The sequence below is a fragment of the Falco punctatus genome, assembly GCF_963210335.1.
Source record: "Falco punctatus genome assembly, chromosome: 8".
Classification (NCBI taxonomy): Eukaryota; Metazoa; Chordata; class Aves; order Falconiformes; family Falconidae; genus Falco; species Falco punctatus.
Genome location: NC_137588.1, coordinates 10645671 through 10673302, shown reverse-complemented (window position 1 = coordinate 10673302; position 27632 = coordinate 10645671). Strand labels below are relative to the sequence as shown.

Genomic DNA, 27632 nt, shown 5'->3' with positions numbered 1-27632 from the left:
ACTGTCAAATCCAGAAGTACCACAGAGCAGCAGTCTGAGGCAGAGTGTGTTATGTTGTTTGAAGAGATGGAGAAATACAAGGTAGTGCCCATATTAAATCAGTAGGTAGCCAAAACATTCAGTGGGAGCTGGGTCATATAGAGAATACAAATCCTAGCATAAAATTGCCCATTGAGACTGAGCAGGAACATTCCTTCACTCTGTAATAGGTGTTCAGGGCAGATTTTTATAACGTTTTCTTCATTGCTACATTTTGGTTTCTATTATGTGTTCTAGCAGACAGGGGCAGGCCAATTACCTTCACCCTACATCCTGCACAGCTCCTCAAGCAGAAGGCTGAACTCAAGCCTAAATGGCTCAGAAATTATTTCAACCTGCCCTCAGCTTTGCTCCACCAGTGACTGTACAGATGAGTGAATACTGCAGTCATATTAATAGGAATTCATTAACATTTCAGGTGGCAGCTTGATTCAGCCTAATGCATGCCATTTTTTCTTTACAGTTAACAAACAATTATGTAGATAGGTGTATGCTCCAGAGTTTGGAAAAACAATGAGATCTCTCAGGACATGTATTCATGACAAATTAGACATTCACTGCTTTTTCCTCTATAATTTCTGGTATCCAACATTTAGTATAGGACATGGAGGGGGCGATCATAATATCATAGAATCACTTAGGTTGGAAAAGACCTTTGAGATCATCAAGTGTAACCATTAACCCAGGACTGCCAAGTCCATCACTAAACCATGTCCCTAAGTACCACATCTGCATGTTTTTTAAACATTTCCAGGGATAATGATTCTACCACCTCCCTGGGCAGCCTGGTCGAATGTTTGACCATCCTTTCAGTGAAGAAATGTTTCCTAATATCCAATCTAAACCACCCCCGGCACAACTTGAGGCCATCTCCTCTTGTCCTGTTGCTTGTTACCTGGAAGAAGAGACCAACCCCCAGCTGCCTACAGCCTCCTGTCAGGTAGTTGTGGAGAGCAAGAAGGTCCCCCCTGAGCTTCCTTTACTCCAGGCTAAACATCCACAGTTCCCTCAGCCACCCCTCAAATGACTTGTGCTCCAGACCCTTCCCCAGTTCCGCTGCCCATCTCTGGACACGCTCCGGCATCTCAGTGTCCCTCTTGCAGTGAGGGGCCCAAAACTGAACACAGTGTTCGAGGTGTGGCCTCAGCAGTGCTGAGTACAGGGGAGCAGTCACTTCCCTGGCCCTGCTGGCCACACTGTTTCAGATACAAGCCAGGATGCTGTTGGCCTTCTTGGCCACCTCAGCACACTGCTGGCTCATGCCCAGCCAGCCATCAACCAGCACCCCCAGGCCCTTTCCCACCAGGCAGCTTCCCAGCCGCTCTGCCCCAGGCCTGTAGCGCTGTGTGGGGCTGGTGTGACCCATGTGCAGGACCCGGCACTGAGCCTGGTTGAACCTTTTACCATGGAACCTTGGCCCATTGGTGCAGCCTGTCCAGATCCCTCTGCAGAGCCTGCCTGCCCTCCAGCAGGTCAACACTCCCCTGAACTTGGTGTCATCTGCAAACTTACTGAGGGTGCACTTGATCCCCTCATCCAGATTGTTGATAAGGTCTGGCCCCAGTACTGAGCCTTGGGAAACACCACTTGTGATGGGCTGACAGCTGGATGTAACTCCATTCACCACCGCTCTTTGGGCTCAGCCGTCCAGCCAGCTTTGTACCTAGCATAGAGTACACCCTTCCAATCCATGAGCAGCCAGTTTCTCCAGCAGAATGCTGGGGGAGTGTGTCAAAGGATTTACTAAAGTCTAGGTAGACATTGCCCACAGCCTTTCCCTCATCCACTACACAGGTCATCTTGTCACAGAAGGCAAACCATAAATCAAACCATAAAGAACAGAAAACAGGAAGGGCTGTATGGGAGTATGTTAAATAACCAACAGAAGGAAACCTGTTTGACCACTGTGCTCTGCCTTCTGCTTTTTTTTTTTTCCAAATGCTTTCAAATTCCACTGCTAGAAAGTGCTTGCAATTCACTTAAATTCTAGTTATGTGTTTACTAAAATTGAGCTATTCACCACACAAAATACCCAAACCCATACACAACAAAGCAAATCTTGCCTGTAGGACTGCATAGCTGGTTTGCCTACTTTTAAGGAGCTGCAAGAGGAAGGTTTCTCTACTCCACGCCCTTCATTTTTAGTTCACAAATCATCATCTCTTTTGAAAATGCACTGATGTCTCTTTTTATACCTGCCCCTTTTGATTTTTTTTTTTTTTTCTGAATGTCAGTCTTTCCTGAAAGCAAACATTCAGAAGATTTAAGGAACACAGAGCAGATTTTTTGTCTAAGTGGTTGTGAACACTGGACTCTTTCCTGTTCCAGCTTTGAATCATATGGGGCAGTAAGTCTCTGCTTTCACACGCTCAGGAGTATTTCCCAGTAGTGAATCTTCAAGGACTGTATTTGGGGACCAAATCTGAAATTCTGTCCCAGGCTTCCCCTTTCTGAAGTCTTTATGACTTTATGTTTCTCCTTGGTGAGAACAGATTCTGTATATTAAAGAGAGTTCTAACTTCTGTCTGATCACTTCCAGTGCAGCTCTGCATCTACACTCCCATGAGCCATCTCACCAAGGTGAAGGCACTTCACATGACCGAGCAGTCAGACTAGTGTTTAGCACTGGACACTGGCAGAGGGGGGAAAAATCCTATCAAAATACAATGGGACATGATAAACTGATGAAAACAGAACTGTCATACTACATTCTATATACGATGTTTGTGAAAAATATACAGCTTACATGGGTTTCAGCTAAGGTTTTTAAGCAAGTGGTAGCATTACAGCATCTTTTGGACCTATGTTTGAGATTAGAGTGCATGTGTGATTTGTAGAAGAATGTGTTTGGAAATACACACCCATACATGTGCATGTATTACATACATTCATACATATATATATACACACTATTAAATTTTTTCCCCTCAAATTCTAAATCAAAATAGTAACACTTCAGTGTAGTAACACTTCATTCTGCACTGGTATAAATGTATATATAAATAAGCATTTGAGACATTTATTAGAATACTAGTAATGGCTATGATGCTGTTAACTTCAACATACATTTTAGCTACTCCTCATTTGAGCTCTAAATATGCATAATTTACCTTTATGGAGCATGGCAGGGAATAAATGCAGCCAGCACTCATAAATACTGAGGAAAATCCAAAGTAGATAAAGAGCAGGGTATAAGGAATTTATTTCTGAGTATGCCTGATGCTGCTTTCTGATGTATCACTGCTATTTTACAAGGACAGCATTCTGCCTAAACGCCCAACACAAATTATATCAATCATTAGAAAATCCCATTTGATTATGGGGAATAACTCACATAAAATTGAGACTATCCTTTTGACAACAAGGCTTATACAGAATCATCTCCTATACAATAATATGCCTCTAAATTTTTCTCTATCCATAACTTATCAGACATCTCCCAGTAGTACTTATATCACCAAGCGGAGCAGAGAGAAGCTCTGGTGTACCTTGCAATTCTTAATTCTAGTCATCATCCCACTGCCAGCATTTCCCCCAGAGGCCATTCAAAAAAGTTCAACTTAGAAGCTCCAAACCCACCCACCTTCACTCCCCTCCTCCACATCCATAGCCACCCAAAGGAATCTATTTCACTTCACTGGCTGTGTACTGAGCCACGGGAAACCAGTCTTTGTGAATATTATCCTCATCTTCTATTCTCAGCTCTGCTGATGATTATTTTTTTGTGTGTCTATGTACACAGCAACCTCCCATCATCTTGATAGTCACAGATGTGACTTGATTAGAAAAACAGCTTGTGTCCATGGTGAGGATACTGCTCAGAGTAACCTAGACTCTACAACAGCTGTTTTATTATGATTATTTTGCAGTACAGTATGGCCCACATAAAGGCAAATGATCATTTAGTAAAACAGCTCTTCCTTCTCCCAAATTTCAGTATGATAGAACATTCCAGAATTTATTGCTGATATCACCTTATCTATGCATCTTCCAAATATTAAAAATACACCTCTTCCAACAGCTGCTAAACTTCCAGACAAGGGCAAGTCAAGCATCTGGGGAAACAGTGATCCATCTTAAAAATCTCTTTTTCCTTTTGCAGCTTCAAACTGCTTCCTCTGCCACTAAACCCCCAAACCTAAGTACCAGCCTCTCCGGCAGACAGTGGATATTGCTGACTTTTTGTGCCTTTTAGGTCTCACAGCTTCTGAAGTTCATTAGGGCTCAAGAAAGCAAAGACAGAGAAGGCTCAGACATATTTTCTTTTGCCTCTGTCATAAGGGAGAGAGGGATTGCCTCTCATTCCACTCCAAAAATATATGTAACTGAAGTATTTAAGTGAGACGAGCACAAAAAAACAGATGAAACCAGTGAGAAAGAATACACACAAACATACTGCCACATCTATAGATTTTGGCTTGCTTTCTTAGTAATTGCCTTTTTCTCACTGGAGTTTTCCTGGAAAGTAAAAGAGTCCCCTTATTTTAAAGGTCCATTGATTAAAATACGACTCAAACACCCCAAAGCTTGGAATTTGGAACCTGATTCAGGAAATCAAAGCAGAGGGAGTTCATGTAAAGCTGAAGTGGTGAGACAGCACTGAACTTAGCCTGCATACAAGTCAGATGCATGCAGAGGATATTACTGTCATGCGGGAGGGAAAAACATATCTACAGAGATGGGGCTATTTTAAAGCTAGAATACAATATCTTCAATCTGTTCTTTGTCTATTATCCTTACTGTGATTGAGACTATGCACACTAACAACTAGTGGTCCATTTTTAATGCAGGGATACTTTTTACTTCCCTCGCATCAGACCATAAGGGGCAGGGGAAGAGGCAGTACAGTTCTGAAAGATACACATTTTCTTTAAGGAAGTTCATTCAATTGCACAAAGCAATGCGCACTGAAATGAACAGAAATATTCCAAAGGCTGATTCAAGCATACTGGGAACTTCAAAAAGACCACTTTGGCCACTGCCATGCTGGTGAATTGCCCAACTAGAATTAGTCCTCTTCCCTCCAGTCTACCATGTCATCGCTGTTTCTTTGCTTCTAACCAAACCTACAGGATCCGTACAACATGGTCCATGCTCCCAGCATTATTTTCAGCTTAATTTGCAGACTAAAATGCTATGCTGCCAAAACTAGTGATTTCAATGTCTCATCTCCTCTTCAGCATGACCTGTAAGACTGTACTCAGCAACACTGACATCATGCCTACAGATTCTACCTTGGCTGAACCTTAACAGCATTAACTGGAGCAAAACAGGGGTAACAATTAAAAACACATCCTCTATCCTTTTGTTTGCTTCAACTTTTCCGTTGTTACCTCTCCTTTTCACTCATGTTCTGTTGCTTTACATCTTCTGTTCCTTCTAAGAAATATCTGTGATACTCAATTTCAGTGACGTATCTAAACATCATTTGCTACAAGTAGACAACTATGAGTTAAAATGGAACAGTGAGTGAAATAATAAAATGTAATGAAAATCCAAGCAAGCATTTTAAGAGGCAAGTAACACCTTGGTATATCGCTTTAATGGCCTGTGTTTCTAATAGACAGACTGTCACAGGCAGGGTATTGGAAATCTAAGAAAAATTACTGGAGGAAAAAGTTCACACTTCTTATTTAAAAGGTTGATTGCGCTTCAGGTAATTTCTTTTGCAGGTACTATAAGAAAAACTTCTAATGATCTACAAGTCAGGGACTATGTCATAACTGGACCACGTTTAACCAAAGGATGGCCTTTGTTCTGATAACAAGGTTGAATTTGTTCTCAAATTTCTGCATAAATGCCACAACTCTTCAGGTGGAGGGATTACCAGCTCTGCCAAGAGACATACCAGTACAGGCAATACATAGTAAGCTCCTCACAACTCTCTGCCAATGAAAAGCTCAATCAGAACTATCCAGCACCCGCTTTTCACATTATCCCACAATCTTTTCTTGCCTGTTTTGATCATTTGCGGAATGTCAGATAACTAGAGAAATTATCTTCATTATCTTCTATTGATTAAACAGCCAATAAGACTGCAAAAGCACTTGTTCACCCGTGTGTGGATGGCATCATTAAAAATTTATATCAGATTGAAAAAAAGCATGAAGTTTTTTTGGCAAGAGTACAGTCATTCCTAAAGAAAACGTCAGTTTCAAAGGTTACATTTAAAAAAAAAAAAAAAAAAAAAAAAAAAGAGTATCTAGATACCACGCTTTCTAAAACTTCACAGTACCAAACACAGAGCTCTACCAAAGCATCTTCCAGGAAAGGAAGGGAGAGACAGGAAGTGGAGGAAGAAGAAAAAAAAAAAAAAAAGAAAAACATAGGGATGAGTCTGCACTGTAGAACAATATAAGATACTTAAGTTCCTCACTAGTACCTAAGGCTTAGAATACCTGATAGAGATGGACAAATTAGACCTTCCAAATTATGTCATTAGTGGAGAAACTTTGTCAAGGGAAACAATTTGCCTTCAGTTGTACATCAAATAACAATGCTGAACCACTAACACACAAAAATGCTGCTATAGTTATTAAAAAAAAATGTCTCATTCAAGTGAATACAGGCATGATGCAAGACAGTTCAGCCAAACAGCTATCAGTTTCTCCTCTTCCCTAGCAAAGGGCAGTCCGAAACCTCAGAGTTCTGACTGACCTAACTGCTAACGAATAAAAATATGTCAGCATAACAGAAACCTTGTGTAAAGTCACATGGTACTCTCACTCTGTGCCTCACCAAAGCTGACAGGAACCGAAGCCCAGTATTCAGCAGCTGGATTTGCTTGTCTGTGTACAACTTGGTACTAGGAACAAAAATTCAAAAGAGGAACTCTGTATCCCAACTTAGAGCACGAGCTAAGAGCTGATCATAGCTGGAAACTATTGTCACAGATAAAAGTGTTATGTCACACGCTATAAAGGACAGGAGGAACCAGCACAATCCTCTGGCCTGAGTATCCATACAGCACAGCCTACAAGACTGGCACAAATTCACCATGCTTGCAAGAAGTTCCAGTCTTGATTTTACAAGTCTAGTGCTGGAGAATAGAACAGTACCCGGAAAAATCATTCCAGGGATTAATAATCCTCCTTAGAAACACACTGGCATGTTTCCTTTTTGAATGTGTCTTTTGTAAGATTTCATCCGTTTAATTATCCCACAGACAGACACCTTACCATCCTTTTCAGCCTGTTAGACTAGTGCCATCTTAAGCAAACTTTTGTTCCTTCCCTATGTACTTTTAGATGATAATCAGGTTCTACACTGTAACCTTCAGCCAAAATAAGCTTTAGCTGTTTGAGCTCCTGAACTTCTTCACTACAAGGAACAATGCATAAAGTTTTAATTATTCCTGGTGGCCCTTCTCTAAAGCCTCCTTAACATACTGTGCTGAGAAAACAGTCAGTCTTTCTGAAGGTACAGGGTCTACATTCTCGTTCAACTCTATCCACTACCATTACAACAAGGTAGAACAGAGTCAAAATATCTCTACTTTTCTGTAAAAAAAATTGCAAATTAAGCTAAACTAACAGCAAGAGGGCATTACGTGGGAAATGAGTTTACTATTAGGCTCCCTTTCCACTACAATTTGAATGTAGTTATTTGAAACCTTTCATACAAAAAGCCCAATGGCACATATAATTTATATGACATTTTCCCACCCTGTTACTTTACTTTACAGCATAACAGGAAAAAAAATATAGTAAGATAATTTGATCTGATGGCTTGATTTACTTATGCTCTTGTCCTGCATGGCTGCTGGTATTTGTGATAATGCTTCCCACTTGTGGTAACTACTGCAGTACAACTTTCCACACATAGCACCTAAGGACATAAGAATTTTAATTCCTTCAAACCTGTAGCTTGTTTTATTAGTTTACCATTGTGTTAGCAGGCTACACACCAGTAAAACTGGGAAATGTCTTACCAAATTCAAAACCGGTATCTCCATTTCTGCAAAAACAAATTAAAAAGACTGACTGTGAACTGTATTATCACCATTAATGAGTCATCTACTATTTTTGATCTAATGCTGGAAAAACTGTTGCAAATTAACTGAGAAGTAGAACGTACACGTTTTGTATGTAAACCAAAAAAAAAAAGGTAATGTGAACTGCAGACTTCAAATACAAATTCTCATCTGCATCAAGTATTTACCATTGCAACAAATATTTAATTGGTTTTAAATAGGCAATGGAAAAGAATGCATGGAGGGAAATTCTTGCTAGATTACTTTATAGATACCAGAAAGGAATAAACTTATCCCCAATGCAAATGCAGTCCCTACCTACAGTAGTTTAGATGGATTGACATACTAACTTTGATCTGAAGAGATCTAATTAAGCAGACTTGACTGTATACGTACTTACAACACAAGCATAGCACTACAAACGTACTATTCTAAAGAACTCCAACCAAGAGCTTCCCATTTTGTGCAAGAATTGCAGCTCCTTTATCACCTGACAGGTCATAGTGAGTAAGCCAGAATGCAAAGAATTAAGCCTTGGCTGGACTCTAAACTCAAATACATTTGTCATGTAAATTGTCTAAATATGAAAGAGCGACAAATCCTGCATTGCATAGGTAGATTGGAAGTAAGACTGCAAGCTTTAGTTCCGATTTATTACATGTTAAATATTAATGAATTATTAAGAAACCATTCATTGAGGTTTAAACAACTCCACATCTTACATATTTCTAAAGCTCTACAAATCTATTTTTAATAATAGATAATTAATTTATAACAACATTAAATCTAAATTAAATCCTCATTTCAAGCCATAAAAGAAACCCATTGGAGAGCAGCGAAATATGTACTGTTGCTCTATAATAAGGTCACTTCTTTATGGCACAATTTTATTTCTGCATCATATATTATTTGTGTAGCTGAACCAGTAGAGACACACAACACAAGCTTATGCAGCCTGATAAGGAACGTAAGTAGTGACCTCTGCAATAGGGCTGTGTGTTGTTTTCCATTTTAACAAATCATTTTCAGTTTGGATTTCCTAATACTTCTTGTCTTTCAGCAGCGACCTATCATGTCTGGACTAATCACTATTTATTTTTTCTGCTCATAGTTTCAGCACAAATACTGTAGTCAGTTTTCTGAACAAAGAATTTACTTATTTTAAATTTATTTGATTTTTTTTTTTTTTTTTGCAACTTGTGGTAGCAAAGAAAAAGCCACAACTTTTATTGAGAAATCTCTGCAAAGAAATGTGGGTATGACCTGATAGAACTCCAGTGCTTGCTAAAGTGCTTAGTGCATTCTGTGTATTTCCCATGACACACTTCATATAACTGAGAAGCTTACCGTTAAGTTGGGGCTGCACATAGCTCTACTATGCATACATACATAGAACGAAACTGCATACAGCTCACCAAGTTGGACCTGGTACTCAAGCCATGGAGTGGTAGGACTTAGTGAACAGTTAGCATGAAGTTCAGGGGGAACAGAAGTACTATGAAATTCATGATGTTACCTTGTGCGCTAAGCAGACCAGATACATGTCCCTGCAAGAAACCTGCTCGCTTGCTTACTTTGTAAGACTGGGCACTGCACTAATGGCTCTTCAGAGCTCAGCAGCTGAAGAAGGCACAAGGTCTGGGACATACCTAATGAGACAAAAAGGACTGCCATCCACAAGAAGACATGCTAAGGCAAGTTCTGAAACCTCGCTGTGGCATTTCTCTGTTTGGCATGCACCACTGTGTGATCATATGAACACTACCCAAACCCATCAAATGAGCACAGCGGCTGAGAAACTTGGTCTATCAACAATCTCAATATACTGCAAGAGTGTTTCACTCATGTTCCATTCTTTGTGTAACAAACTAGTAAAAACATCAGATTGCTCACCTTACTCTGTCCTCTGCACTCTCAAACAGAATCCTCAGATTACTGGAGACACAGAATGGATTTTCAGAATCTCTTGCGTGACAGTTGCTACTAGTTCCTTGACTTGTCCAACCTTAACAGTTTATTTCTCTCTCAAGTCGCAGATCCTACCAAATCATACCATGAAACTACATCAGTCAACCCTGCTGAGTAAAGTAGATTAAGTAGAAACCCTTGCAGATCCCATAGAAATCTTTCTGACCACGTAATAGAGCAGAATTTTTAATACAGTGAGAGCTTTTTTATCTGTGGTCAGATCTGTACAGCAGAAAAGAAGGAAACCCCACCTAGCTCCTTTCCTAAGCAGGCCAGTCTTACTATGTGGGAGTGGTAAAAAGTGGGGGAGCTGAAGAAATCACTGGAGTGACTTTCATTCATGTCACAGGAGCACTCAAAATGTGTTCCTCCTAAAGCTCCAGACAGTGAAATTTTGCGACAATAAAAGTGCCCACAGCAAGTCCTCACACAGAACAGGGATTTCTCTGTCAGTCTGCCCATAACAGATCAAGCATAAGCTCTATCCAACCCACGGAGGCAGGATCAGAAACAGTCTGTTTTTCTAGTCTTGATTATTGAAAAATGAAAATAAATCTGTTTCTTCAACTGCTCTGTTCTGATACAGCATCAGAGAGCTCTATATCAAAAAGTCTCTCAAGAGTAGCATCTTTTACCAATCAAGTAATGTAGCCCAGTTTGTACTTGCAGATCCTATTTTTCCTCTAATTTTATATAGAGATTCTCTTCCTCTTCCCCTCTAGAATGACTATAATTATTCTATAAAAATACAGAGCATATGGAATGCTTTCCTCCAAGCAATGGAACGGAGCGACATAAAAGCAATGAACATAAGTGGTTTATTAGAGGTGGTTTCCCTTCCCCATCATCTACTCAAAAGCTGCTGTGAAATTCTATTGAAGTCATACTGTGCAGGGGTACAAAACAGCTATGAAAGGATTTGCCTGCATTACATAGGGTTTACTGTTAATTAGCTCTTGTACACATACGCAGTACATAAAACCAGCTTTTTTTGCTCAGGAAGTGATGATTTCTTGAAAGGACATTCTTTGTTGATATAAAGCTAGCATTAGGATTGTAATTGGAGTTAACGTCTACACCATCATTTTATGTAACCACTTGACAACGGTGGTCTTGGCTAATTAGTTTCTGTTAGTTAAAAAGGAAATGTGAATGAAATTTTCTTAGGGCATAAACAGAGACAGACATCAGCTTACTCAGACCAATAACATCAAGGTGCTAGTTCTTTCCTATCATATCTACCACATGATTCTGATTGTATCTTCAGATTTGCAGCCTCTTACGCAACAGAAAATAGAAACTTCATTTCTTCTTTGATGATCCCTTCTCTCTTAGAATTAAACTGAATGAATCACAGGAAAGATGAACACATTTAAAATTCATAATTTAAGTAAAGACTTTGTCCACAGCCTAGCTTCAATAACAGTTAGCTAAGCTTTTCTGGTGGATTTGGGAGCAGGGCAATGTAGAAGATTCAGCTTTTTGTGACTGCCTAGAGTAATTTTCTTAATGAACAGCAGAGTATTATTTTTAGTCTTTCAGTCTTCCTTTTAGGCAATGGTTATCCAAATCTTTGAAGCAGGCATACTCCCTCTTTTTGCCCTTTGTTCCAGAGCTAACAAATATGCTGTTGCAACTCAAGAGAAACCGACTACAATTGTCAGAAGGTATTGAAAGAAGGAGTTTCACTCTGGCAAGGGGTGGGAAAGGAGGATGGCTAACTCCTTTGGGCACCCTGGGAAACCGCAGCCTCCATCTGCTTTCCTTCTTTACTTTGGTGATTTCTGGGAAAGGTTGATATAGAAGGGGGAACCCAAACTGAAGTCTGACAGTAACAATCTAGTATCTACTCCCCCCACTCCCAAAAGGTGGAGAACAATAGGAAGAGCTATAAGCATCTGAGAAAAGCTGGGACACAAGGCTCTGGTTTCGTCTCTGTTCCCTGGGCTGAGATTCTCAGCATGGCAGGGAACGAAGGAAGGAAACAGAAAGGAAGACCAAGAAGCAGTCATGTAAGTTACGTGCCAGCTATAAGGACTCCACCTTGCACAGGGAATTCCCTGCTGGCAAGGCCCATGCCATTCCTTTGGGCCTCTGTCATGTCAGCAGCCCAGCGAGGTCAGCCAGAAAACTGGTTCAGCAAACCAACTCAGTCAATCACACTAATTACAGTCAGACGACATTGTGATAGGGACACTATAAATTAAACATGGTACAAATACAGAAAGAATATGTTCACAAATGTGAGGAAAGAAAAGCCTTCCTGCCATATAATTTCCACTGTGGGAAATTCAGAGTTATAATGACAATAACCAGAATTTGCAACTAAGCACAAACAGAAGAGGCACTAATTTCTCCTGTGACTTCTAACTCCTTTACATTTTGAACTCTTTCTGGCAGTTCAGAATATAGTGAAAGCCTTTGCGAGGACAAACTGAACATGTTGAAAATAAACGTGGGCTCTCACAGGGAAAAAAAAAAAAAGCCACGAGATCCAGCAGATAACCTAACAGTCATTTGAAAAAAAATCTATCAAGTACTCTAGAGGAAAAGGGCTAAAATAGCCCTTATATGTGGCACTGAGGTGGAAATGGGAAAAGAAAAGGGTTTCTTGCATTCTTTTGGACAGAACTCTATTGAAGCTAAAAGTTTTTAAAAACCCAAAGACCTATGAGAAAGACATGCAATGCCAAAGGAAAGGATTTCCCCCTACAAAATATAACGGCCAAACATAAGCAGAAAACCTGAAGGTTCACTTGTCTTCTGGAAAACAGGCCACATCATGCATATCAAATTCATCTTTATTAAACACTAAGAATTCCTTTGCTAGCTTACCAGACACTTAGAAAAGCCCCCAAGTCAATGGATCATGGCAAAATCTATTTGCAAACTCCAAAAAACTTGAAAGAAAAGGAACACTTTCTTTCATGGTGTTATCAACATGGATAAGGGTAAAACTGATTATTAATGATTTTGAGGTCTGTAAGTCTAGGGAGGGCATGCAGTTCTTAAAGGGACTTAAGAAGGTTCTAAGCGAAACACATCTATTTTTGATTGACATCCCTACTGTAATAAGAAGTATCACTTTGCCAATGCAGTTTTGCCCATTTTTAGCCCAAACAAAATGAACCATTTTCACCAAAAAACACCCATGCACAGTTTCACTAATCTAATAAACATAAAGGCATGAAGCTTCCTCCTTTGGCTTGAATGTGAAAGAACACATACATACTGACATTTAAATACAGTACAATAACTTTCCCTAAATAAATTCTGAAAAGTTGGGGGGGGGGGGGGGGGGGGGGGGGGGGGCGGGGAAGATCCATCTGATCTTAAGGAAACATTTGAGGGTCTTCCCCCTCAGACTGAACGGAGCAGGAAATCACTCACTTGAGTGGAGTAAAACAATTGCTTTAATCCTGTCACAAACACCCTCCCCTCCTTGGTAATTTGCTTTACTACCTTGACAGTAGATTCAAGGAGACAAAACCTATGATTTATACAACATAAAAAGCAAAATAAACTTTGCCTGCTGACACACGGCTGAAGTCTGGCACCTCACTAGTGTTGTGTCATCACGTCATGCTTCCGCTTCTTTAATTTCACTTTTAAATATAGGGCCCAACCTAACACCCACTGTGATTAACAGGAGTCTTCCCATCAAATTCAGTGGGTATTTGGTAGTACCTCTAGAAACTTTACTACTACCTAAACATTTTCAATGGAAAGGTAAGTTTTTTAGGTGTACCACTTGAATTAAATGGAGAACAAGGTCTGACTGGTTTTGGGGCTAACAGAGGAAGCCAGAGCAAGCAGCCTACAACACTGTAAGAGAGTCACACTAGAGCAAACAAGTTGTCTCCCTAGTATAAAGTCCTTATCCTTCCTCAAAACCCGATTAAAAATCCAATTGATGAAACATGTTATTTTTAAATTGGATACTAAAGTGAAGAATTTCAGTATGGTCTTCATTCTCTGTAGTTTGGTAAGCCCCTTAAACTCATGCAAATAATACATTTCCTGTATTTGTACTCTGAGTAAAATTGACAACATGGAGACCTGATTGCTTGTTTTGGGAAACTCTGTTTCGATGAATACATTTGAAAATGAGCCCCCCACAGAATTATCTCAAACTGGATATCCTAGATCAGAAAGATTAAAAATAAATATTGGAATAGTGAAAAACTTAAGTTTTCTTCTATTGCTTATTCATTGGTCCATGAATTAAGTCCAAATTATGATTGATTCAATTGAACAAGCTTACTGCTTGATAGCATTTACAGAGTACTGTTTTTCAAGTCTAAACATATTCTCCCTCAACCACTAGAAATGGAAATACTCACATTAGGTACACAACTAGGAAGGAAAGGCAACCTTAAAATCATTTTTTAAAGACAAGAAAAAAAACCCCAAAGTAAAATCCTTAATGAGGTGAAGTTGATTGAAATGATATACTCATTCAGTCTTAGCTCAGGACAGCAATCCCAAAGCCTGGAAGTCATACTAACCAGTTTGATTTTAAAAATAAACAAACGCAATGGCAATGAAGAGCTTTCATGAAAAAAAAATGTGGAGTATAACCGGAATGTTTTGGGAGCCTTCCTACATTAATTTGTTTCGATTGTCATTACTGAGAAATAAAATTGCTGCAAGGTTATGATTTTTTTTAACAGAAAAAAAGAAAAAACAGATAAATAATAGTGTTACGTGAATTAAGGAAGAAATTCAGTTTTGCTGAAACATTTACTTTTTCCCAGAGAAGTATGGAAGAAAAAGCTTCATTTGCTTTTAAGTACCACTTTAAACAAAAAAACCCCAACAAATGGAAAAATACTAAATTCCAATTTAACCAGAGTTTTCAGTATGTTTACTTCTAGTAAAATTTCATCAAGAATCATAAATGTCTGCAGAAAATTTCAGAATTGAATACTTATTCATTTAACTTATTTTTTTAATATCATTTTCCAATCAGCCTGAGTAAGATATTTAATTTGCTTTCAAATGGAAATGTTAATTTGGATGTTCAGAGACATATCTTAAGGATAAATTATTTTTTCCCCCCAATCTGCATTTCTGAACAAACTGGATAGTATAACATTCCGATGGCAAACAGGGAAGGACCTTGTATACAAAAACGGAGAAGTGGTGGATGTTACCTAGCATGTTGTGGTAAAGTGGACTGTCGTGTCCATGGATAGTAAATGCAGTCATGACTAGCGGGACCTCTACACCTGCAGGCAATTACAGAACAAAAGACGTCATTTGCCATTCACAAGGACATGCACATGCATGCACCCTTGTCCACACGTGGAGGATGGAAGACACACAGGGAACGATCACTCAGCAAGTACCTATCCATCAGGCCAATGCAGTCCTCAATATGCGGCCCTATGCACCTGCAGCAAATCCAAATTGAAAATAGGGAGAGAAAGAGAGAAACCTGTTATTTACAGATCCAAGAAGCTGGAATCCCCTCTTTGTGCCACATTCTTAATTACAATTCTCAAGAGAGACCCAAGTCACCACAGAATTATAGCTTGTGAGAAAAACAAGCTTGCAATGGGAACAGTAATAGCAACAGCACTCAAGGTTGGACATATCTTGGCTCAAACAACACTTAAAGCAGGTTTCACCAGCATACGTAGGTGTCCTGACAATAGAGCTGCTTTTTCTGGATGTTGTCTGAATCATCAAACCAGTGATTACTGCACAAAAGCTGTTAATTTGTAAGATGAGACCTTCAAGAGCACAATGCAATTTTTTTTTCTTTCTGTAATTGATGCAATTGTTCATTCTGTTCTAAGCTCCTAGCTAGGGCAACTGCGAAATATTTTTGAAGCTGACTACACTTTTATCAGGGAAGCTCAAGGATTAACTCCCATCAACAAAAAACAGAAAAATACTGTCAGCTGATTCAGGCATTTTATTCTGCTTTCCTTAGATGCTGCCAAAAGTACTCCACCTGCAAAATCAACAGGTGGTCAACAAAGGCAACAGAAATGCAGGGAATCACTTTTGCAGCACCACTAAAGCACAACCATGGGGAAAGTCTTTTTGCAAAACATGAATATGCATGGATTTTCCTTGCCCACATGAAGAGCACTGAAGTGGTGTCCTAGGCCCACTGCATTCAAATAGCAAGTCACATTTACACAGCAGCCACGATTCTCGGAGATAGATATGCAAAGCTAAACTTTTAGGGGTTAAGACAACCTGGCACCCTTTAGTGCTGAATGCCCAACTCGTCCCTCTGTAGCCACGTGGAGCATCTAGCTCTCAGGATTTTAAGGAAACCAAACCATTTATTAAAACTCTTTAACAAGACCTCAGAGCCATTTTATTAAAGGCTCTTTGGCTGTGTACAGGAGCAAGTGATCTGACACATCAGTAGACTGAAACTCACTTATGTTGAAGCATCTGAAATTTAAGGTATGATTCCCAACTCTTTTTAAAGTCTCCTGCTTTCAGTTTGGCTTTGATAGAGGGATATGCATGTCAAAAAATCTGAAAGAGTTCAAATATGCTCCCATGATATCTTCTTTCCACTTCACCATTGCTTGCCACTCATCAACTTTTGCTGCATTTAAATTAGCTATCACTCTGCCATTATAAAATAAATTCAGTGAATTAAATTTCCCCTTACCTGCCCATCAAAGAGAGAAGAATGATAGCGAACCTTACCAGTTGTTTGCTTACTTGAATTTTCATTTTTGCATAAAAACTGACATGCAAACGCAAATTGTAAGGATTTCCTCAATAATGGTTTCCTTCAGAAAATGTGCAGACATAAAAAGGATTCATTAAATACCCAGGTGGCCAGATAATGCATAAACAGAAAGGATAGATTTAAACACAGTTCAAAAACTTGGAGAGAAATCTTGACAGGTATTTTTTAAAATTCCAGCTGTCCCGGGCTTCAAGACTTCAGAATTCAGGACTGTTTGAATTCTAACCAGTCTTAAACATATCTAATGTTTCTTCCATTCATGGAATTCTCAGCAATTTGCAGAAAACCAGTTCAGTAATGAAGGAGGCTGAAAAAAAGTTGTTCAGATCTTCCATTTGCTAGCATGTCATGAGAAGCTGAGCTCAGACTCTTGCTATAAATAAAAAGAAGGCCCTCTTCAAATTAGAGGTCTGAGAACATTACTAGTTCAGACAACTGGCAGACTAACATAAAGAGCCTACTGTCTTGAAGTCATTTCACATCTATACATTTATTCTCTTAGACGTCTGGAGAACAGGACTTGAATCCAAGAAGAGAGAGCTGTTTAGACCTCACCCACTCCGAGTTGAAATACCATCGATTTTTATTTAAACCTGTAATCTTCTTCCGTGGACTCCCCAGCCCCAAACTGAAAACTCTGTCCAGGTGCAATTTCCATTGCTCCTAGTTGAGCAGCTTCCTACTCTCTGACTGGCTGTTGTGATTACATGTGGGAAAATACAATACTGTGTGAGTAATGGCAATATTTATTAACAAGTTATTTTGCACCACCAAGTCATCAATTATTTTTCCTCTGAAAGTAACCTCTTTGGTTTCAGGCTTTTTGACACATAAAAGTACAAGAATGACACAATTATACATCACACTGGTATTCCATTCACCCCCAGTGTTCTTTCTGCTTGGAGTCTGAACGATATTTTCATTTCCAAGTTTGCTCTGTAAAATGAACTTGTTAAGTGAGACATGCCAATTTATTAATGATATATTCAGTACTTTGCAACAGTCCAATACAGTTTATACAGAAAATCACATTTGGAGCTCATCCTAGCTTTACAGATAATCATCCTCTGAAACAAAATGACAAATTAAAACAGTTTTGAAAGTTCGAGTAACAACTGCTTTTTCCTGAAACAATGCTGTTTCCCCTTTGTCACAAATACTGCCTTTCATCAGTTTTCCTTAAGCTTGAATGGTGGGGTCTTAAGTGTTCACAGATGTGGAGTAGCAAAGCCATTTTTAGTCAGATGAATTCTCAAAAGTCTTTGTTGTTGGAAAGAAAACAAAACTGATTATACAATGGCATAGATTGATTAACTCTGGACAGGAGAAAACCTTAGTTCTGGCAATCACCTGGTCACCCAGCTATTGCCATGGATAAAGACAGACAACTCAAAATCAGGGGGTTACGTAGCTAGCACAAAGTGCGTACTGATGGTGATAGTAAGGAAGTTGAACTGAGTGAGGCAGGAGGTAGGAAGAAATTTTGCATCATCAGAATAGTAAGTTTCTTATTCAGAGTTTGTTGCCATTGAATTTGATTATTGTTTCATCTGGAATACATAATACCTTCCTAAAAATACACCTAAGCTTTAGAGGCAAGACAGTACTTTTGCCTTAAAATCCTTTCTGGATCACGTATGTGTTGATAAGGCTCCCATCACTTCTCTGGTCTTGGCTTAGAAGGAAAATAATGTTCTGGAGAACAGTAATACACTTCCTTCAACAAGCTGTGTGAGAAAATGCATTTCTATAATGAGGGGAGGTGTCCAGTGAGATCTCCCATTTGTGTCTTGCCCAGCAAGGAAGCAGAATGTCAAATGCTATTATATAATTAGTATTTTATTTTTGTGAAAGTGTTACATTTTGGCTAGCTCTGCAAGCAAGAGGTGCCAAATGCTCTCTGACTCTCTCAAACTAAATGGGATAGCTGTCCCCTGTGCCTCAGATCTGCTTCAAACTGTCTTCAAATAGCTGATGTTTATCATGGAGATGTAAGGCCAAAAGCACAGTTCTCGTATCCAAGGAAGTCACTCCTTGATAGTTCCCTCAGTCAATATAAGATCATTAACAGGGCTGGATAATTACACACCTATTAACAGAAGCAGTCATTGTACTTGAATAAGGGAGGAGAATGGTGTTATCAAAATCTCATCCTCTAGGGTGTAAAGCAGTCGCCTGCAAATGCCATGATGGAATTCTGGCAAAACGCTCACAGGAAATGCAGAGGTGGGACAGGTATCTTCCTTGGTGACAACAACAGGTGGCAATGACTAGAAACAACGTACGAGAACTAACAATCCATTTTAGCAAGGAGCCTGATTCAAAGTGAACAGCACTGCTGGCAGCACTGCTCTGCAGCAGCTCAACACTTTTTGATGAGTATCCAAGCTGCAGTGCAAGGGCATCAGTTTTATTCCAGCAATTGATCTGACAGAGAGGAGAACAGACATGCTAGATGAAGTAAAATTACATTTTCTCTGTAGTATTCAGTCGTGAGCCAAATATCAAGATGTGTTCCCTCCACAACATATTTCACTGAAGAATCCTGACTGAGGGTAACTTTAATATTAATTTTTAAAAGAAGAATGAAAGTATGAAGCTAGAGAATTCAGAATTGAAGGAGAAAAGGCAAGAGAGTAACTTTTCCCTTCTCTCTGTGGGCATACGCGGACAAGTATGGGCATACTGTATGTGGGCATACCCCTGACGACACTGGCAGGAAGATGGACAATTCATAAATGCCAAATAACTTGGCATTCATTAACAGTTTCGTTAACATAATGAAACATGTCAGAAAGTCTTTAGTAACACTTGAAAAGAACACCCATGCTTTCTCAGACATGGGGGATGGTGGGGTATTGTTTTTATGAGGCATAACAAAATACCTAAGAATAGACATGTTAACTTGTTTTTAGTGAGAAATTAAGGATTTCTATGAGGAATAGTCTTTGACTCGTGGCAAAGGGATAGCTACTCCTCTGGGAGATAACCATACCTTTGCATATGTAACCTGGGTGAGACTTCAAGCCTTTATACTAGTGGTAGTTTTTCATTTCTCTGGGGATCGGCATATGATGCTACATCAGCCATTCTTTCACCCAATCAGCTGCAGAAAATAAAAAGGGAAAACTGAAAGTTCAAGGACTAAATGACAACATAACTCAGCACAAAGGAACCCTGTGTCACCAAGGGCTGCCAGTGAATACCAACAAGCTTGGTTACAACTGCCTGATGCCCTTCCTATTTGTTTATGAACTAGAACAGCAGATTTTCATCACAAGGCATAAAAGCCTCTCTCCCTGATCCTGTTCTACCCAGGGAGATAAAAACAACCAGCCACTTGCAAAATACTGATGCACATGAAGAAGTGGAAAGGCATGGAAACATTCTGCTCCCTTCCTGGTTTGGAGAAAAACAGTTGTGCCACAAAGACCATTAATAGTTAGATTAGTTAGACCAGCAGAGAAAAAGAGGAGTGAATGGGAAGATCTGTCACATCCTGGTCTTCTGAAAGGCCAGCAAAGCTGGCAAGGTGGACAGTAAATCTGTCATCCATAGCTGGGTTTGTCAGATTCAATCAGAACTGGCACTTCCACCATCTACTAAAGCCAGAACCAGAGCTCCTCAAGTGACCTCATCTTTTCATATTGTTTCTTCTTACACTCTTCTTCCACAGTAGCAGCGTTTTTCTTACTGCGTTAACTGATTTAAAGGGTCTAAGGGGAAGACAAATCTGCAACAGATCCTGGCTGTGTCTTTGCGATCTCACTTTCATTTCCCTAATGTCACTATTGTAATTAGATTTGCAAAACCAGCAAAAGGTCTCATTTTGAATGGCAACAGCTGTTGACATCAAGATTACATTGAATAATTTACTGGTTTAATTTTAGCTGCTAAACAATAAGAGCCTCTTGTTGAAGATTATTTCACTGGCTGGAGTTTTCTTCTTTTCCCCTGGCTGCCTCTCTCTTTCTGTGTACGCTGGTCATTACCAACCGTCTCATGGAAAAAACATTTATAACTTATGCAGGCCATGCAAAACAATAGTTGTGTATGTGACTACTATTATTTTGTTGCACAGATTCTTAACTCTGGCTCAGATACATGGGCTGTATAGTTCCAAATACAACAAGTGATGTTGAGCAGTTAGACAGGACTTGAGAAACTGCTGCTCAGACTCAGACTCCTGTATAAAGTCTGGCTTCAGACAAACTGTTTGCATTAGTCTCCATATATATATTAAAAAAAAAAAAAAAAAAAAAAAAAAAAGAGAGCGAGTGCAATAACACTTTCATGTCACAGTAGTGCTGCTGGCTTAGTTCACCAATACCAAGGAGCAGAGATAAAAACTCTATTAACAAGTAAATACTAGAAGTCATTTTACAGGATTACACTTTACTTTAAATGGTCGTGTTTGCTACAAACCAGTGGTACCTAGTAGGAAAGCAAAGAGCATTGCTGTGAAAAGTTGTTCTCAATGGTTTTCAAAAGGGTAAGTTTTCTTCTGATAAGCTGCTGGACATTCATGAGTAGAACCTGAATATCAAAGGTTACATTACTGCTGCACACACTGTGTTTTCAGGAGTGGAACAAGTGCTTTACTAAGCCAAACTGCATGTAAATCATCATGTGCTATAAACAGTAAATAGGATGACTCACTTCACAGAATTTGCACTTACCCTTGGGTGCAGTTTGGATGACATGGATGACACTCACGATCTTCATCAGCGTATTTGAAAATAAAGCTGTTGGCCCCCTGTAAGCCATCAGGACATTTTTCCACACAGTTTGGACCATCCTTAAAATGGAAACACTTCGTGCAGTGGTCAGGACCCTGGGGAGCGAGGAAGACAGAAATGTGGTGCATTCAAGTTACTCTGTCTTTTCCTGCTACACCAGAATTGCAGGTCCTAGATTGACAGCACACTGAGCAATAAAAAAATAGCATTTATTTCCCAATGAACAGTGAATTAGCTTCAGTCTCGGTTAAGGAGCAGCAGACATGTAAATCCTGTTACTTTTGGCCATAAACTTACTCCGTAGAGCATACAACTAAATTCTAGATTCTAAACAGGTTTTCCTTCAACGTTGATCCATACTGAGCCACATTTGCAAAGCAACTGCAATGGCCTTTCAGTAGGATCCCCTACCTCTGCACTCCAGAATTATTTTCCACACTGCATTCTCCCTGTAGTATCTGGTCACAACAAAACTGAAGAGCTACAAGTTCTCCATCTTCTTATTATGTGTATAGACTAGATTGTTATGAACCACAAACCAAGGCTCCTGGACAATATAAAAGTAAAATTTTAAAGCGCTGTGATGATAAGACAGCATATAACTGAATCTAGTGTCCACGTTGGGCACTGAGCCCTGCTATAAACCCAAATTTCCATCATGCGTTGAATACTTGAAACATTAGCTTCTTACTTTATGACTGTGTTGCAGAAAACAGTATTATGACAAAAATTATGATGCCTTTCCCATTTAGTAGGTAAGTTAAAGTAATAAAGAAATAATTTGAGTTAAGTTTTCTCAATTATGAAGATCCTAAAGTACAACTCCTCTTTGCCCAGGATGCTTGTGACTTTCAGTCTTTTGTATACTGCCAAGATTAAAAGAAAGAGACAACGTCTATCTCACAAAAGAGCAATAATCTTTGAAGACTCACTAGCCATTATAAAGGTAACAGCCACAGTTAACATTCATTTAGGATCCATGAAGAAAAACCCCTAAACAAACATCCCAACATATTGTTCAAGCTGAGTGATTGAGACAATTTCCCCCTTTTTTTTTTTTTTTTTTTTTTTTTTTTGGGGTGTGGCGGGCAGGGTAGGTAACCAAATTTGTGTTAGAACAGGACAGAAGTGAGTATAAAGAATGCAATGATAAAAAAGGGCACTGAAACCACAACTGCATGCTATCTGTCATATAAAAAAAATTATGCATCTGTACCACTAAGGCATTAAGACAACTGAGGAAAGAAAAGGAAAACTTTTCAAACCACTTCCTTAAGGAGGCTGGTCCAAAGAACTTTATTACCAGTACCAACTTCCCTACATGCAGAATATGCATGTTTCCTATTTTTGTTCACATTAATTTTCAACAGCTGCTTTTAAGTCTACAAGCAGCAAATACCCATGTTTTAGCACGCTTTAACAAGCTAGCACATAATATATCAAATTTTGTTCTTACCGGCCCATAGCACGTGATCATGTTTTCTTCCATCTTTTCACACTGGGGATCACACTCCACGCAGACAGAACCATTTGCAAATTCTCGAAATTCCCTACAAAAGTATTTTGCGGGCAGGTTAGGAGAAAGCAAGTGAGACTGAGACAAAATGGCTGGCTCTTCACCTGGTAGAAACAATTTCAGCTTCGCTGAAGTCAGCAGACTGCCAGCTGAAATCACTTCTGTTAACGACATGATGCTGCTTTAAACCAGCTGAAAACCAGGCCTCATCAGCAATGTCATTCACAGACAGGTGAAACAGAAGATATCTTTTTTACCAGTATAAAACTATAGTGGGTTCCCCACCCCCTTTCCTTAAGAAATAAGGACCTCATTAACAGGACAAAGTAACACTTTTCTCTATTTTTATCTATAGAATTGTCACTCATGGCTCAGATTCAGGAAGCCACTTGTTACATTTCAGACACAGCTAACAGGTAGGAAAGGATTAGAAAGAGCATTGAACACAGTGCTGACTTTAGTTAAGTCTCTATAAACACTTGTTTTAAAGCCCGTTCTCCAAAAGGCTCGTCACTCAACAACAATTCTAAACTGAGGTCTAAATCTATAAAATGTCAGACCATGCAATGCAAAAGGTGCAACAAACTTTTCATGTTGCATGAAAATTTTAGTCAGCAGAATACTAGGTAAAGCCTTCTACACAACTTCAGATTTGGAAATCCTTAAAACCTATCCCACAATATATTTTACCCCCAGATAAGTAGTATCGGCAGTGAAAACAGATATTGGTTGATGTAAAAAGAAAACAACTTACTTGGTGAAGTCCTGAACAGTATAATCAGCAACTTCAGGGAAAAGTGCAAGGGAAATATCTTACCCATCATAGAGGTTACAAGAGTCTATGCAGGTCCTTCCCCTGATGAAGCGCTTGCAGGAGAGACACTGGTCTGGCCCTGGCCCCCAGCAGCCATCACTTGAGCATAATTCATTACACACCATTCCGTCAGCAGCTGCAGATAGAGAGGATACTGTCAGTAATTTACATAGTCCTCTGAAACCCAAAACACTTCATTCAGCATTCCATCACACTCAGAAAAGTGAACTGAACGTTCATATTTCCTAGAAACAGAATAGAGGAAAAAGCAGAAGATTGTCGTCATACTACTAACAGAAACATACTGTGTGCTCATAGTCTGAATACTGTGCACACTTCTGGCCTGTTCCTTTCAGAAAGGATATAGTACAGTGAGAAAAAGGTTTAAGAGTGCTGCAAGGATGATCAAAACTAGAGAAGACCTTCTATACCAGGAATAAACAGGGAAGTAGCCTTAGATATAGATCAGAAAGGACTTGATTAAGGTCTATAAAATCATGAATGACAAGAAGAAGGTAAGCAAGCATGAAACAATTGTTTGTTGCTTCTTCCAAGTCCCTCATGGGCATTCAAAGAGACAAGAACCCTGCCTCAGGAACTGAGATTTTTCTTCATATAAAGTATAGATCAAGCTACAGAATTCCCTGACTCATGGCATGGTAAACACTGAAAATTTAAAGGATTTGAAAAATCAATTGCCTAAATCCACAGAAGGGCTATTAAACTGAAATATAAAACACTGTCTCTGAACTGAGGAATCACTGGAATAAAGCTTATGGATGGTGGGGAAAAAGTTGAAGGACAGTCACCATTAAGTCTGATTTTTTAAGTGCTTATTGCAAAAGCACCTGAAGAGTCAAAGAGCCTTTACATTAAACCCCCCCAAACCACACAAAATCAACAATGAACAAAGAGTGATAGGGATAGGTTGTTGCAAACAGTGTAATTAATTCTGTGTTAATTATCTGTTAATTCTGTAACAGATGGAGAATATGAGAAAAGAGCAAAAGGAAACACATGGTATCTCTCCAACATCTGAAGAAAGTCCAGTTGCAGTTTCAGCCAAATGGTGGCAGGCAAAAGGGTGAATCTCTTAATTTGAATTCACTCTTGCATGATGAAATGTTTTATGCAAATGAATTACATACTAGATTGAGTAGATTAAAACCAGCAAAGATCTGAAATATCAGAGATGGCAAGTATATAAACATTTGTTTGCTTTTTAAACCACTGAAAACAACATGAGAAAAGTGTCAAATAATAAATGAAAAGTAGGTTTGCTGGTAGAATTCTACTACCCCTTTCAATACTGTAGCAATGAAGATGTCCAGTCAGGAACACACACACTGAATACACATATAAAACAGCAACTGCATATGGCCAGCACACATTTTAAGAGATGCATTTTGCAAAATCAACAGAAAAATCTTTCTGCAAAATGCATAAAGACTTCTGGCAGCTTTATATTAAATAAAAGACAGTAATTCTTTGTGCACGATTTTTCTACACTTCTTTCAGTAAAGCAGCATAGCTGGCTGACTGGGGGGAAAAAAGCTCCCTATTTTCATTTCAGGATACATGATGTTATGTCTCCACTGTAAAGGATGGAACAGTGCAGTTAGGCACTGTCCATTATAATTCACCTTAACAATTAAAGAATATACTGAGTTTTATTACCTGAGAAGCACAAAGCCCTTCTAAATCATGAAAGAGTCAGCAGAAATATGCCTTCTGCTCTCCATGGAATGTTTAAAACCTGGTTATTCTGTTCAGATGTCCCACATTTGAACCACTGAGTATCTGTCATAGCGGCCTACTGTACAGGAGAGCACACTGCTTAGTGTGACTCTCTCCTTAACCATTCCTTAATCGCTGCTCTCCATCATACAGCATTGCTTCACATTGGCACCGTGTTGGTCAGACGCTATCTTTCTGATCTATACCGCACACCTAGCCTATGTCCTCTTCTGTTTCCTGTGAGGCAATTCCCGCACCTCCTGTTGGCTGCTGACAGGCAGGAAGTTCATGTCACGCTGGCAGAGCACTTTCCTTTGAGATACACTGCCTGTCCTGTCACTGTCACTCTGCCTTCTGACCACTGAATTTATTAGAAAGTGCTTATTAGGAAAATAAAATGCAACAATTGTATCCATGCTTTCTCTCTCCTAGCCCATGTAGTGAGTAGGCAAGAGGAGCGAAGCTTCTTCCATATTTCTTTTCTTCTCGTCATATGACATTTTGCGTTACCAAGATTGAAAATGGCAGACTCTCATCTACTTGTTTGGTTTTAGTCCTGGAACTTTTTCGTAATTCAGTGCCAGAAAATGGACATTTCAACTTTACACCTTTACAAGCAGCATGGGTACCAGTCAAAGATTTCACATCCCCCAGCCTGTGCAGGCAAACTGATCCAAGAACAAGAGATTCACCAACATGCTTCCTACTTGCACAGCGCTGTTGCTGACCTTGCACGGCTCTGCTGTACAAGTAATTCAGCAAGTAGATGGCACTACCTTACTCAACACAATACCACAAATAGCCTCAGACATGAAAAGTCTGCACACTCATGTCTTATCAAGTCTGGAATACTTGAATACACATATATATTTTTTCTATATCACATATACTTTCTTAAAGACAACACCAAAAAGTGTTCGGAAGTATCTTTTTGATGCTTCTTTTGCTTCATACCTCAAATCAGGTACAGCCAAAGAGAAAACAATTACATTGAGAAGTAATTCCGGGTGGTCATTTTGTTTTCATTAAAGTGTAATAATAACAATTATCACTGATTCCAGCACAGCAAGAAAAAGCTGAGCTATTTAGCATGCTACTTCATAAAGATGTCTTATTCTTTCCCTGAGTCCTGCCTGTAAATCAGGAGTCATTCTACTGCAGTCAAAGGAACCACACCACACAAAACCAGTAAGAGCAGAGACAAAAATTTCAGCTTTTCATTAGCATAGTGATATTTCATTAGCATACAGATTTTCATTAGCATAGTGAAAAAAATAAATAAAGTTTTTATTACAACTACCAGATGTCAGTAGTTCCACTACATTGCCACTGACTGAACTTCATAGAAATCAAAGGAACTTAGCAAAAGTTTTGCGTTAGGAAATGCTACATGAGTAGTACAGCGTTTCCTTTTTCACCTACTTTTAGGCATTTTGTGTGTATCAGCCTAATGCTGGCTTTGTGCAGCACAGTTCAGCAGGAGCACTGACTTGGTATTAAAGGCCAGTTTTGGCCTCTTTCATGTTTGCTGCCTACAAGAGCACCCAGAAAAAGTCCCAGGTCATACAGCTGGTCATTTCAGAGAAACCTGAATTATGCCTTAGGATTCAGAGCGCACTTGAGGACTCCCTCAGAGCAGGCTCCAGCACTTCACACCTGGTCTGCCATCTCCCTTGATCTCATCCAGTGTGACTGATTGGACAAATACAGGAGTCCTACCTCACACTGCCTGCCACAGGGATACCTGGGTTTAACAGACAGCTTCAGGTTTAAACTGTATCAGCAAAGAAAAGAAAGAAGGAAAAAACCCAAACACAGAAAGCATCACAGTTCTGATTATCAAACTTTTTTTTATATGAATACTTTTATTTTCTAGTCAATGACTCACTAAGCACTTGTCACACAACAAAAAAACAACACTGCTTTGGAGATCCCTTTGTTCTCATTATCTATCTTAAGAATATTAGTAATTCTTCTGATTTTTTTAAAACGCTGTCATCATTGAAAGGCAGTTTCCTATTTGCTTTCTCACCTTTTTTTATAACTTGAAATTGTGCTTTTATTACTTGTGAATTCCTTTCTTTTTGCTGTTCTCAGCTGTCAGGTTACTCTGGGATCAG

At 39.3% G+C, this 27632-nt stretch overlaps 1 protein-coding gene across 6 annotated transcripts in view; it reads right to left on the bottom strand.

Annotated features, from left to right (window-relative positions):
* The window catches only part of ERBB4 (erb-b2 receptor tyrosine kinase 4), a 640461-nt gene that overhangs the window by 139409 nt on the left and 473420 nt on the right, over nt 1–27632 (bottom strand). For 5 of the 6 annotated variants that reach the window (XR_013930080.1, XR_013930081.1, XR_013930082.1 and 2 more), the window contains exons 13-16: nt 23779–23911; nt 22902–22995; nt 21386–21540; nt 15136–15210 (exon numbers count right to left, since the gene is read on the bottom strand). Coding sequence is in view for 2 of the 6 variants with exons in the window: in XM_080399816.1 (XP_080255942.1) it covers nt 15136–15210; nt 21386–21540; nt 22902–22995; nt 23779–23911 (457 nt within the window). In the remaining 4 variants the exon portion in view is untranslated. Of the gene's footprint in view, nt 1–15135; nt 15211–15330; nt 15376–21385; nt 21541–22901; nt 22996–23778; nt 23912–27632 lie in introns of all 6 variants that reach the window. The other variant, XM_080399817.1, reaches the window with a different exon arrangement.